Here is a 14,806-nt window from a genome sequence, read left to right as displayed (position 1 = left end):
TAACAATCACAATGCAATCCAACAATTAAAATAGTAACATTTGCAAAGCAATGTTAGCAAACCATCACAAAAGAGCCAACACACTAAGTTCACAATTATACAATTATTAAACGGTAACAAATCACCATAAGCATTTAAAAGGTATTGAAATTACTGCTGACGAATCCAACAGTTCTCCCTGCGACTTTCTTCAATTTGATCCGGACTTAAATCATTCTCTATGTTGAAAATGTTCCGGATCTCTTCGGAGGACTTTCCTTTCATCAGATCAGCAACTTTTCCGGTGACCTTTTCCAATAAATCCGCTATTTCAAGAAAATCAACTGCCATTAAGAGATCATAAAGATCCGCCTGATCAAGATCCAAAAGCTGAGCATCGAATCCCTCGAGAACAGCCTCGTCTGATTCCTCAATGTGCCTCTTGCAGTACTCAATGATTTTGCCCATGGTTTTTCCATCTACATTCTTTAAAGGAATAACATAGGGCTCGCACTGATCTTCGACAATGTTCCTAACTGCTTTAGACATCATGCCCACAGATTCTTCAACCACAAACTCCTTATCATCGGAAGTCTTAAAGGTTATCCATTTTTTATCTGAAGACATGATGATTTTTTCTGTGTTGAAACCCTAATTAGACGATTGAAGTATACAAAGATGTGAACACAAGAGGCGGCAACTTTAGCTAATATAGGCACCAAGTTACATCTTAGGTTAGGGTTAATTTAATCACACAATATTTTTACATATGCTATTTTAATTATAAAAAAATCCCTTATAGTTAGCTACTAATAATTCAAAATTACCATAATTCATAAATAAAAAATAATATAGTTTTTAGAATAATTACTGAGTATCAAAATTGACTATGAAATTTCATTTTCATAGTTATAAAATGGGCCGAAGGATAGCATCACAATTCACAAGTCCAGGCTGAAAAACTGACTATATAATTTCATTTTCATAGTTATAAAATGGGCCGAAGGATAGCATCACAATTCACAAGTCCAAGGCCGAAAGAAGACCCAAAAGGACATCTGCAACTTTTGAAAGAAGCCCTTTATGTGGATTGCAATCTCAATTCATTAGACTCCCGTTGGCACAAATATCAGAGTGTCAGTATATCCAATGCAGGACAGCCCAGAAAGAGACCCAAGGAAACATGATTTACAGTAAACTTACAGTAATTTACTTTAAAGAATGGAATAACTTTCTTTCTGATCAAGATTAGAAAAGCTATTCCTTTATATAAAGAATTTTAATTAGCAAAAATTGTTTCATCTTAATTCTACAACATGCCATATCCTAGCTTTTATGGAGAATGCCAAGTAGGAAAGTGAAATTTTACCTTTACATTCTGTTACATCTTAAATTTTAATTTTTAATAGAGTTGATTGTTGTGCGTCTACCGTTTATATTAGCGAAGACCACGTGTACCTCTAGACCAAGTAAAAAACTAAATAAAATAATGTGACTAATAATCTGGTGGTAGGTTTATAAAAACGCCGAGTTGGTTTGATATTTGGATAGATTAGCTATGACTCAAATTTGTCAACCATTATATTTCACATGAAGAAAACAGATTAACTGTCATCGAATGATATAATTGAAAGATAAACGATAAAATATTACGACATATAGTATTTAATATTTATGTATTGCCATGTAACTGCCCAAATATTGAGTGTACTAGACAGAATACTGAGCATCGCTTAACAGAATAGTACTTATTTAGTGCTAGGCTGCTAGCTATGAACGGCTAGCTCGTATATTTAAAACACAAAAAGCATCACCGAAATTAGTAATACCGAACACCACGTAACTTACCGTCACAAAAACATTAAGCTCAATTTCTTTACTCTAGGTCAGGCTGCCAAACCTCGGATTACCTTTGTTAGAATAACTGGAATAAAGACACCAGATAGAATATCAAGGCGTGATAGTATCTATATGTTTGCTTGTAGTTGCTCCTATACATTTTACCATGTCTTTCTAATGAATGAGTAAGCATTACTATACAGAATAGTACTTATGTTTAGTACAGCAGCCATGAACACCTCATATCTTGTTAAACTATAAATATATAGATATACATCACCAAAACAAGAAACTACTAAACACCACATAACTTCAAGTCTCTGAACAATTTAATCTCAATTTCTTCTCTATTCCCCTGTAATATGGAAAAACCTAAAGAGCTGAGAAACAGAACCTTTTCTTTTGGAATTTTCATAAGCACCTTTCACAGAAGTTACATTTTTTACATGTCTTAAATTCATGGAACAAGTTTAACATTTCTATGAACAGCCCCACAGATCCCTATGACATCAGTTTGACACACCTTATGCTAACCATTTTTTTACCTCACCAGCTTGGGCATTCGAAAGAAAGCAAGTACCAAAGAACAAAGTTTGTAAGAGCATCCATTGGCTTCTATAAGAGCATCCAGTAATTTTATTTGTAGTATACACAGAACCACACTACACAAAAAAGACAGATGAACTTCACCTAATAAGCGATAACATTTCCGGCATTCAGTTCAGTCATCAAAACCTTTCTGACTTTCTGGAGCGGTCGACTCGCATGTAAGGTTCTAGGGGGGTCAGGTTGAATTTTTTGTGATTCAGGAAGGATAAAATCAAATAATAACTTATATTGAATTGTTGCTATTCATGTGAGACTTAATCCTGAAAATTTTTCTTAAAACCCTAGTCTAAATCTCTGTCCCCGGTCCCCATCATACACATTTTCTTTGACAATATCATCTTGGTCTAGCAATTTTAGAAGCGCAACATATAAATTTTACTTTTCACTAACAAAGGGTTTAAATTAATATTTTTAAATTCATAAATTTTACAACAGGCAATATTATACTTTCTACAGAAATGACTACAGGGAAAATTTATTTAATAAGCTCCAACGTGAAACCTCGCCTATTAAGCAGGCAAATTTTTTATCTATCATAAGGTAACTAGTCTTTTTCTTGCATGGTTGATAAACAAGCTAGGAACATTCCTGTATATTGGGCATGAGATTCACTACCAGTGCTAGCTATCTAAACTATTTCATCTAATACATACACTCAATTCCTTTATTATGAGCAGCTGCAAATGTATATCTGCTGTAAAGTTAACAAAAATGGATGTTTTATTACAATCAAACATCCATCATATAATTTATCACGGTCCAGCTAAAAACGCAGTACTAACCATAAGCACGTACATGAACCACTCAAAATTACTATATCTTTAACATGAATATCTGAACAATATCATATCTTGCCACTTTCCATTTATGTTACGATAAACTACACAGTACGACAGATAGTACTTACATCTTTCCCAATTTCCATAAACCTGATCCTATATGATCCACCATGTCCTTAAATGAAAATGCAACCAGGACTAAACAAAATTAAACCCGTACAGAGCATTATCCACCAAACTGCTCCTACATGATCAAAAATACAAAAACAATTAAACATCACCATAATTTAAACACCGCAATAATCCATAACATAAAAACAAGAAACTTGAGCTCAATCCATCATATTCCTATAGCTCGAAACTCCATGAACTAAGCCCAACAATCTTTTCTTCATATCAGTATGCAATCTTCAAAAAGATCACATTTTTAAACAAGTTTCTTGATTTTAACTTGATCATATTAGTATCCTAACTTACCATATACAAAAAAGCAAGAATACATAACAACTAAGTTTAGAAATCACATATAAGGGGTCTAAATAAGTAGCTTTAAATCATCAAACAGCAAATTATCAAGAATTACAAGTTAAAAATCAAAACTTTAACATTTTTAATAAAACTTAATTCACAAATCAAATAAATACAGAATGAAAGTTACAGTGGTAAAAATTTTATACCTTTTTAGTAGTGGGATCGCTGTGAATTTTCCTTCCTTCACTCCAATTGCAAGGAAGAAGACAATAATATACATGTTGAAGCTTCATTATTATTATATCTTTCTTTATTTCTTTATTATCACTGTATGAATTTTCTTGGGCCCTTTTGTTAACCCCAAATAAATTTAAAAGCTTGGGATTCGTTCAAGTTGAATTTGGAACGGCCCAGTTTCGCCAGTCAGTCCATTAGGCCCACTAAGTTTATAAAATGTTTTTTATGTTAGAAGTAAGGCTATATTAAAAACAAAAAAAAAATGATATTTGCGCACGTTTTTATTTGAAATCTCTAGTCATAGAGGTATAAAGTATGTCCTCTAAGTGTTTTTTTAAGAAAAAAAAAAGGGAAAATAAATTTAATAATAATAAGGTATATAGCATATACAAAAATAATCAAGTCGAAAAAATATAAAATTAATCATTTCATTGAATAATCCACTCTTCTTGAAAATTCAATCAGACGATTTATTTGTTGAAGTTGATATGTACATGATTATCTGTTTCGACACATCCAATTTGAGCTATCCGTTATAAATATAATCCCATAAATATATTTATTACCCAATCAAAATATAAACTGTGAACACTGTGCATATTTGACATGGCAAACATAAAAACACAACAAACGAGATCGAGTAAACTCAAATAAATTGGAACAACTCTCATAAAAAATTAACAAAACAAACAATTTAGAAAATATAAATCCTTGCCCAAAGCTGGTGCAATAAGCGCCGGCAATTTCAGATTACGGATCGAGTTTATGTCGGGTTATATTTTCAGGTTAAATTTTAGTTCTGACACCAATCCGACCCAAAAAAATATTGACCCACAAAAAATTGACACAAATCCGACCTATGTGTTGAATGGAACTTGATCCAATTCCCATTTATTCGCAAATATTTGACCTATTAATGATATAGTTACTAAAATTATTTAGTAAATTATTTTGAATATATATATATATATATCAAATCATTATACTTGATTATTATTTTTGTTTGTGCAGTTTAATGAACAAACAACATTTTTAAGTTTAACAATACTTTTTTGTGTAATAAAATTATTCATCGTGGACTAATTAATTAAAATTCATATGTTTGTTTATTCAAAATATATATAAAAAGTAATCAAAAAACTATTGAATCTTTATATGTTAATATTTAAATAATTAATTATATTAGTATTTTATATATATTAATGAATATTTTTGTGAAATATAATTTTACAGATTATGCAGGTCAGGTTAAAGTTAAACAGATTGACTCGCACTCGTATTTTTTATTAGAGTCAATTTCGTGTCTGACCCATTTTCAACCATGCCTATTTAAGGACAATTTCGTGTCGAATTATGGGGACAGGCTTAAGAAGGAAGATCATTAAAAAGATAAGAAGGAAAAAAAAGTAAATTTGGGATTTTTCATCGGTCAACGCGTCTGAGTGAAGAAGAAGAATGAAGAAAGCATGGCGGCTTTTACATTAAGTTCTCGAGTTTGTTAAAGAAAAGAAAAGAATGGATAAAATATTATAAAAAAAGATTTGATAAATTTTTGAAAAAAAAAAGAAAAGACGGTAAAAATAGGTTAAAATTTCAATATCTATATTATCTTAAAGACTACTAATACCCATTTAGAATTTACCCACTAAATTTTCTCATGAATTTATCCATGACCCACTATCCATGACTTATTTAATTTTTTTTACACATAAAATATTATATTATACACATATTAATGAATCTTTTAAGATTTAAATATTTTATAACCCATATACAAACTAACCTATTATACAGCTAGACCCTCTAATTGTAGCAACTGATTAGTACATTCAAATTTTTTTGAATTTTTTTCTCTTTCAAACTGGTGCTAAATGTAGTAACTGATTAATAGGTTTCCTCTGTTGTTCTTCTCAATCGAACGATTTTGCTCCGCCGATCTCCTATCAAGCATGGATTCACTCTCCCTGGAAGGCTCAGGCTCGGCAAGGACATCACTTTTAGGTTTGATTTCATCATGAATAGCTGTTAACTATCATGCACTTTAAGTGTTATATGATTTTGAATGATTTTATGTTTTTGTCCGTAGGGTTGAAACGTTTGATTCGTAGCCAAGATTCATCAGATCAGGGCTCAAATTAATATTCTATGTTGCAGGCTATCCCAAGTTTTCCTGTTTCTGAGTCGAATGGTGAATATCATTCTTCCTCTTACATTTTGTATGTAGATTGTAATCTAATTCATGTTCTTATATTCGTCTCATTGAATCAGTTGTGAAGCGTAGAAACGTATGTGTTGAAAAAGAAAATCAGAGTCCCAATGTTACAGTCTCGAATACACAGTCACCAGGTTCTGCATTATCATCTGCTATGTTTTCCATTATATCTGTTTATTATCTGTTACATTAGTGAATGTTGGGAACTCATGATTTATATGCATTTTGTAGTTGGATTTAGGTCTCCTTTACAGCCATTATTCAATAGTAATACAAATGTATTATGAGATTCCAGTCCACACAATCCATCTAATTTTGTTGCTGATGTTTCGTCTAATAGAATCACCCGGACTTCCTTCACAGGTATTTGGATTTTTTTTACCAATGTAAAGTGCAGAAGTGGGAATGTTTGTATGACTATTTGTTCTGTTTTTTTTTTGTGTTGTAGATTAGAAACGTATGAGTAGAAGTGTGGGTTTGAGACCTCTTGATGGATCAAATAGCACGCCTGTCAGTGTACAAATTTCACCTATTTCGGGGATTACAGTTGAAGAAAATAACACTCCAATTGCTAGGTGCATGGATCAACCTGCTACACTCTCTGATATTACCAATTTGCTGTGTACGATATATTATAACTTTATACTGAAATAAAGATTTTTGTATGCTCTGTTGCGTTTACTAAATTGCTAACATTATATTATGTTGTTTGTTACAGCTGTGAAACGTAGAGTACGTGGTCGCAATATTGAGAATATTTTAGCTATTAATAACAGTGTTTCAACGAATAACCAAGAAAAAAAAAATTACGCCTTCAGAAGAATCATGTGTGTTACCAATTAATCAGTTTATGAATTTTCTAATTTATAAAATTTGTAATACTTTATGTTTTATTTGCTATTACGACCAACAATAATCTATTGTTATTTCTTGCTGCAGCTAAGAAATGTAGATTACGTGGTCCTAATGTTGATAGTAGGAAGACAATACCACAGAGTAAGTTTTGTGTGATGCACATTAATACATGATTATGCATGTTCATTTATAAGATTTCATGTTTTTATTGTTGTGAAAAAAATTAAAAATCCATTTGAGTATTTTGTTGCAGCTAAGAAATGCAGGGTACGTGGCCCTAATATTGAGAAGATTTATACAGATCCCATGTGTATGTTTTGTTATTACATGTTTCCTGATATGCGAATTTATAAAAAAATTTACCTTCCTGGGATTGATCCCGTTATTACCATTCACTGATTTGTATGCTGAAGTATTTGTTCACTCTTCAGCAGTGATAAGAAAAAGACCTGGTACATATCATCTCAAATGGGCTCGGAATCGGTTTGAATATGAAGAGCTGGATGAGTTTAAGTTAGACCTCATATCATCTCAATCTTCTAGCGGTAGAACAAACCATATTACTCCATCTGATGAAGTTGTTGCTTTCATTATTAGTGATGATACGGATACCGGTGGTTTTAGAGACACGATTGTGAATTCCAAACAAGAAGGATTGAAGAGGATATATGAAATAGATCTACATTTCATGCAGTTGCAATATCCACTACTATTTCCTTGGGGAATCGAGGGTTATCATAAACGTATACCTCTGATAAGCAATAAATACTCTGAAATAGAGAATTTAGATGATAAAGACCTTGATCCTGACTCAACACAGAGGCGACATGTTTCACTAAGTGCATATTATTGTTACAAGATTATGATACGCACTTCTGAAGGTATTTATTAAAAGTAAGCAATATGATTATAATATAAAATACGTAATGGCTATGTGCATATTCTCACCATCGTCTCATTAATTTCAGGTTTAACACCACACCTTGCAGGACGTTTGTGGCAACAATATGTTGTGGATCAGTTTGCTGCCATTGAACAATATAGATTAGACTGGGTTTCAACGCATCAAACTACCATCTGTGCTGATTTGTATAATTCTGTGAGTGATGCTCTCAGTAAAGGAGACCATGATCCAATGCATGTTGGAAAAGCTGTTATACTGCCTGCTTCATTCACTGGATCCCAACGATACATGTCTCAATACTTTAAGGATTCCTTGGCGATATGTCGTGTAATTGGTCATCCATCCTTATTTCTCACCATAACTTGCAACTCAAAGTGGCCAGAGATACAAGAAATGCTTAAATTGTTGCCCAATGTCGATCCTGTTGATGCACCGGATATTGTTTCTCGCGTGTTTAAACTAAAGCTTGATCAGCTATTAGATTTGATTAAAAAGAAGAACTACTTTGAAAAGTATATAGGAGGTAAATTTATTTTTCTGGACACCGACAATTTTATATTTAATTTTTTTAATCATATCTACACACATGCATAGATTTAATATTTTCTTTACTTATGTTTTGCACAATTATGCATGTAATTGAATTCCAGAAGCGTGGTTTGCCACACATGCATATGTTAATCTGGTTGAGCCCTGAAAGCAGACCTAATTCTATTGAAAAGGTTGACCAGTTGGTTTCTGCTGAAATACCAGATAAGAATTCTGATCCAATAGCATATGAAGCTGTTAAAAACTACATGATGCATGGACCCTGTGGTAAAGACTTATACACATCTCCATGTATGGTTAAAGGAAAATGCATGCGTCATTTCCCAAAGAGGTGTGAATAAATAGAATGATACATATGTTCTGTAATAAGTCTTATTTATTATTAATCTCGACACAAGTAATGTTTTATTTTGCAGGTTTAATGGTAATACCTATTTTGACGATTGTGGTTTTCCTGTTTATCGGGAGCGTAACACTGGTAGAATTATCAACAAAAAAGGGATCGACCTTGACAATCAATATGTAGTTCCATACAATCGAGATCTTTTGTTACGGTTTCAGTGTCATATAAATCTGGAAATTTGCAACAGTTCAAGATCGTTGAAATATCTCTTCAAGTACTGTTCAAAGGGTCATGACACTGCTACAATGTTGTGGAAGAAGAAAAGTAACAAATCAGGGAGTGAACAAACTGCAAGATCCGTGAAGAATTTGGATGAGGTAAAGAATTTTCTTGATGGTAGATATGTTTGTGCATCTGAGGCATCGTGGAGGATTTTTGGGTTTGACATTCACCATCGTTCCCCAAATGTTAAACGCTTATCAATACATTTTCCCGGTCAAAAGTACTTGAATTTTCAGAGTTCTGCAGATTTGGAGAATGTGTGCAATAACGCGACTTCCAAAAAAAGTAAACTAGAGGCTTGGTTTGTAGCTAACAGTGAATTTTCACAAGCTCGAAATTTTACGTATTCTGACTTTCCCACCCAGTTTACATGGATAAAGAAAACTGCTAAATGGAAGCTTAGACAAAGAGGTGATGTGGTTGGGAGGTTAGAAGAGGTTCATGCAACAACTGGTGAATTATTGTATCTTCGAATGTTGTTCCTTAGATGTAAAGGTGCTTTATCTTTCTCTCAGTTACGCACTATTGATGTAACTACATATGATACATTTAAGGAAGCATGTGGTGCTCTTGGTCTGTTGAATAATGACAAGCAATGGTATGATGCTTTGGAAGAAAATGCATTCTCAGCTATGCCAACCCAAATTCGGGCTATGTTTGTTAACATACTGGCATATTGTCCAGTGTCTGATCCGCTTGCGCTATGCGAAAAACACTGGCCAGCATTGTCAGACGATGATCTTTATATTAGGCGTAAGATTTCAGTTAACATTCATTTAACACGGTCCGAGTATGAAATCCAGAACTATGCTTTAGCAGGTGTGTGATCAGTATTAAATACATTATATGTTTGTTACTTTGTAGTATTATTTTTATTATTTTTATTTAGATGTCGGAACATTTACCATTTTTTTTGTGCAGAGATTGAAAAGTTGTTAAATGATGTTGGTAAGTCCTTAAGAGATTTTCATATGATGTCATTTCCTGATGAACGATTTTTCCACACTTTTGTCAATCGTCTTATTGTTGAGGAAACTAGCTACAATAAAGAAGAATTGAGACTTAATCATGACAAAGCTCATAAAAATCTAAACTCAAGGCAGCTGGATGTATATAATGCAGTTGTTGATAATGTAAACAAAAATAAAGGTGGAATGTTTTTTGTTTACGAGAGCGGTGGATGCGGTAAAATGTTTCTTTGGCAAACTCTTTGTTCACGTTTTCGATCAGAAGGAAAGATTGGTCTTCCTGTTGTAGGCTCAGGAATTGCTGCTACACTTCTTCCTGGTGGCCGAACAGCTCATTCTAGGTTTAAAATACCGCTTAAATTAGATCAGAGTTTTATTGCTGGAATAAAATATGGTACAAACATTGCAGAGTTGATGCAGCACACAAGTCTTATAATATGGGATGAAGCTCCAATACAGCATCACTATGCATTTGAAGTCGTGGACAGAAGCTTGCGAGACATAATGGCTGCCATTGATGTAGAACGAGGAAAAAGACCCTTTGGTGGTATTACAGTTGTTTTTGGAGGCGATTTTCGACAGATATTACCTGTTCTTCCTAAAGCTGGAAGGGCTGAAATAGTGAATACATCATTTAATAAATCCCGGCTTTGGAAATCTTGCAGGGTCTTTCTTCTCAGTCAGAACATGAGATTACATTCAGGTAATTCTGAAGCTAGAAATAAAGTAATAGCTGACTTTAGTAAATGGCAACTTGAGATTGGAGACGGAAAAGTTGAATGCATTGATACTCATCGTGCAGATGTGGAAACTGAGTTTGTAGTTCCTGATGAATATGCTGTCAAGAGTCCCTTGAAAAGTCCCATTAAAACCCTAATTGACATTATATATCCAGATTTTCAGAATAACTTGCATTCACATGAGTATCTGAGATCGAGATCTATTTTGACTCCAACAAACGTTGTAGTTGATGACATCAATGCACAGATTCTTGAAAGTGTTTCGGGTAATATGCATATTTATCTCAACCAAGATTCAATTGAAGACAGGGGTGTTGACGAGAATGACTTTGATTTCTCATTTCCAGTTGAGTATCTGAACTCCATAAATATGCCATGTATGCCTAAACATGAGTTGAAAGTAAAGGTTGGAGTTGTTGTTATGTTGATGAGGAATTTAAATCAGATTATGGGTCTATGCAATGGTACAAGGATGATAGTTACTGGCTGCAAAAAAAACAGTATAGAATGTCAAATTCTCTGTGGATCTCAAGTTGGTATGAAACATCTAATTCCAAGAATCGATATGGTCCCAACAAACACAAATTGGCCATTTGAATTTAAAAGAACACAATTTCCTCTCCAACTATGTTTTGCTATGACTGTGAACAAGAGCCAAGGTCAATCATTGGACACAGTTGGATTGTATCTTCCTCGGCCCGTATTCTCTCATGGTCAGTTATACGTTGCAATATCCCGTGTTACATCTCCAGAAGGACTACATATTCTTATTGATGACGATAATGGGAAAAGCACAAATATAACATCAAATGTTGTGTTTGAAAAAATTTTCTACAACCTTCCTAAATTGTGATAATATTTGATTTAACTAACTTATTGTAATTGTTTGACCATGAGTATTTTGTACTTGAAATCCTTATTTCGTGGTATGTGATTTGTTTAACAGTTGAATTTGATTTTATTATTATAATTTTATGTCATTTCGTTTGGAAAAACAATTTATTATATTTAAAATTAATAAAAAAAAATGGCATGTATATAACAAAGCTGTATAATTAGTTCCCACTAATCCATCTAACTAACTTGATGCTGAGCCAATCACATTGATCCTCATTGTATCAAATAATAATTTATCCAATCAAAGGATATGTTTATTATTCAGTTATAGGCTGATTGGATTATCCCTTTACAGGCCTTATGTCACGTAGTAAAAGGGAAAGATCAAGTACGCAATATATGTTTGTCGTGCACTTCAATCAACAGCATGTCATCAATTATCATTCCCGTTAATGTAAGGTAATGGACTACAAAAAGACCACCACGTCAGTGTGATATTCTAAGTTCAGTACCTCGATTAAGAATAGAACATGTAAGCTCTCTCAGGAGTTGTGACTTTTAAATTCTAATAATAGATCATCCTGTTTAATATAAATTACAAATTGTTTTCACAGAATCTTGCAAAGATGGAAGCCCCCATGTTTGAACACATTTTAAGTCTTGACAAGTCTAGGTTAGATTGGAAGATCAAGGCATGAGTTACAAGAATGTGTCCTACTGTGTCTTCTCAATCAGGAATAACGAAAGGCTGGAATCTCATTCTTCTTGATGATGATGTAATTACCTAATCTGTTGATTTCATTCTATATTGATTATGTTTACATTTTTAGAATGGATATTTATGATTATACTTTTCCACTTTATACTATGTGCAGAATACTCATATTCATGCATTTGCTTTTGCTGATACTTGGAAACTTATTGGGAAGAATATTGTTGAAGGTGCTTTTTATATTATTGACACATTTATAGTTAGGGATGCTTCTGGGAATTTAAAGCCTGTTTCTACAGACACATCTATAAGATTTACATATGCTACAACTTTCCAACCATGCGCCGATTATGTTATGATTCCAAAATACAAATTTGAATTTATGGATTTGGGTGATTTGATGGATGAAGCCAGAAAATATGGTCCTAAAGAGAATCCAGAATTTGTTATAGGTTACTTCGTCTTTCCTATTTGGTTTATTATTATTCGTATTAACAATTGTTATAAAAGTTCTGACTGCAATCCATGTGTTTATATATTGTAGATATAATTGGAGTTGTTGAAGACTTTATTAAAGTAAGCAAAATCCCCACTAAGTTTGGAGATAGGGATATTGTTCGATTCAAGATTTGTGATGCAAGGTTATTCTTTTAATTCAACATACAATTTTTTATTAATTTTTACGTCGTTATCAATTCTGGGACCTTGATCAATAAATAATTAAATGTTTACTTGATTACATTGTAGCAACAAGCACAGGGTTGGTATATGGGGAGATATGGCGAAAGTTGTCAGTGATCAATATGAGGAATATAACCATGAGGAAAATGTTATTGTAATCTTGACAAGCGTAAAGCTAGGAACATACAACGGTTTGATCTTTAGTATTTTATGCTATATACTAATTTGTCAGTAAGGTTATACACGGTTATATTAAATTATATTTTATGTAAGATACATATTGCTTTAAAACTTTAGATACGCTTCAAATCAGCAGCTTGGCATCCTCGAAAGTGTACTTCAATCTTGATGATGAGTGTGTACTTGAGATGAGAAACAGGTACAATCTTATAAACATTTACTGTTTTTCCATATTTTGTCAAGATTGCATATGATATGTACATTATATAATGTGTAGGCTTGAACTTGAAGGCTATAAGCCGTCGAAGGATGATGCGGATAATAGCTATGCGTTAACATTGGCCTCTCCTTATGAGTTTATAAATCTGAAAACATTAGTTGATAATGTTGCTGGCAGTGTTGAGGTTAATTCTTTTTTGACAAAAGTTTTAGAGCATTATCTTAGATTCATATGCAGTATAATTTTCATTTATAACATTATCCTCAAAATTATCATTTGCAGAAGAAATTGTATTGTGGTCTGACAATTGCTAAGTTGGAGGAAGGACATCTTTGGTTTTCATATTCATTTAGAAAATGTCATTTAGAAGTTGTTGAAGTTGGGAATAGATTTAAATGCGGTAAATGTAATCGCACTTTTCCAGTTGCTAAAAAAAGGTATTGATACATAAGAAATAATATATTTAACATTCGGTTGGTATAATTTCTTTGGCTTACGAAATGTTGAATTATTTAATACTTTTTTTCACTCGCAGATTCAGTGTAAAGGCTGTTGTTGTGGATCAATCATTCTCATGGAGCATTCTTCTCATGGATCGTGTTGTGAAACGGCTCATAGGATGCTCTGCTTCACATCTTTATTTGAAGCAAACAAAGGTTCAATCAATTACATTTTTAAAATTTGTTTCCATATTATAAATTGTTTGCAATATAGACCAATTATGTTGATGACTTAATTATAAAAACAGGAAGAGGTAGCTGCTAAAGTATTTCCTGCATTTCTGCATGTCATGGACAGGAAAGAAATTATTGTTGTTGTTGAAGTTCATGCAGCCAAAGATGTTTCTGAAAATTTTATCATCAAGGCCCAAGACATGTATGATTCAAACATGTATGCCATGTCAACTTCTGAATCATCCAATCATGTTGATTTCCCTACCCTTGATTTGTCAGAGGTATGAGAATTTTTTCATAAATTACTGTTATTGCATATTTTGGAATATAATTTAACATTATTGACTAAACGTTTGCATTATAGTCATTTGATCAGGCCGAGAGTTCAAAAACCCCTGGATCTTGCAAATCCGTCAGTAAGAAGATAAAAATGGTAAATAGTAATAATAGTTTTTGAGTTAATCTCTTAACGTATGCGTATCTTACATTAAAATGCTCTAATATTACAGGAGAAGTGATAATGTGCTTCTGTTTTGTGGCATGGATGTGGCATTTGATCTTGCAATCTAATTTCATAATCTTTTATTTATGATATTTCTTTATCACAGTGAACTCTAAACATTATTTCCGGTTGTTTCAAGTTTGTTTTTATATTATAATCTATGAAGATTGCTCTTTGGTTTTGTTTGTCGTTTAATTCATAATTTTGGATAATCACATTTTTAATGTTTAATG

The 14,806-nt window shown here is 32.7% G+C and overlaps 2 protein-coding genes and 1 long non-coding RNA gene across 4 annotated transcripts; 2 read left to right on the top strand and 1 right to left on the bottom strand.

Moving 5' to 3' along the window:
• LOC141696948 (uncharacterized) lies at positions 1–4,017 on the bottom strand. 2 transcript variants are annotated; one of them, XR_012564555.1, is made up of 3 exons: positions 3,884–4,017; positions 3,335–3,450; positions 1–617 (listed from the first exon to the last, which is right to left on the bottom strand). It is a non-coding gene; the product is annotated as an uncharacterized LOC141696948 (long non-coding RNA). The 2 variants fall into 2 exon arrangements; XR_012564554.1 differs by lacking the exon at positions 1–617 and having other exon boundaries at positions 3,078–3,450.
• A 2,385-nt stretch (positions 4,018–6,402) lies between these two features.
• Positions 6,403–11,620, top strand: LOC141696304 (uncharacterized). The gene is made up of 10 exons (XM_074500463.1): positions 6,403–6,489; positions 6,580–6,748; positions 6,845–6,901; positions 7,066–7,122; positions 7,235–7,291; positions 7,395–7,862; positions 7,950–8,408; positions 8,480–8,765; positions 8,851–9,878; positions 9,981–11,620. Exons 1-10 carry the CDS (start codon positions 6,403–6,405, stop codon positions 11,618–11,620), a joined length of 4,308 nt encoding a protein of 1,435 aa, XP_074356564.1.
• Positions 11,621–12,311: 691 nt separating this feature from the next.
• LOC141696303 (uncharacterized) lies at positions 12,312–14,589 on the top strand. Its single transcript, XM_074500462.1, has 11 exons — positions 12,312–12,380; positions 12,480–12,768; positions 12,861–12,957; positions 13,064–13,188; positions 13,295–13,376; positions 13,455–13,581; positions 13,680–13,834; positions 13,933–14,053; positions 14,146–14,352; positions 14,436–14,504; positions 14,581–14,589. The coding sequence occupies exons 1-11, from the start codon at positions 12,312–12,314 to the stop codon at positions 14,587–14,589; spliced, it is 1,350 nt and encodes a 449-aa protein (XP_074356563.1).
• Positions 14,590–14,806: the final 217 nt, after the last annotated feature.

This window comes from Apium graveolens, chromosome 11 (genome assembly GCF_009905375.1).
Source record: "Apium graveolens cultivar Ventura chromosome 11, ASM990537v1, whole genome shotgun sequence".
In the NCBI taxonomy this organism is placed as follows: Eukaryota; Viridiplantae; Streptophyta; class Magnoliopsida; order Apiales; family Apiaceae; genus Apium; species Apium graveolens.
The sequence above is the reverse complement of the archived record's forward strand: the minus strand, read 5'-3'. Positions and strand labels throughout refer to the sequence as shown.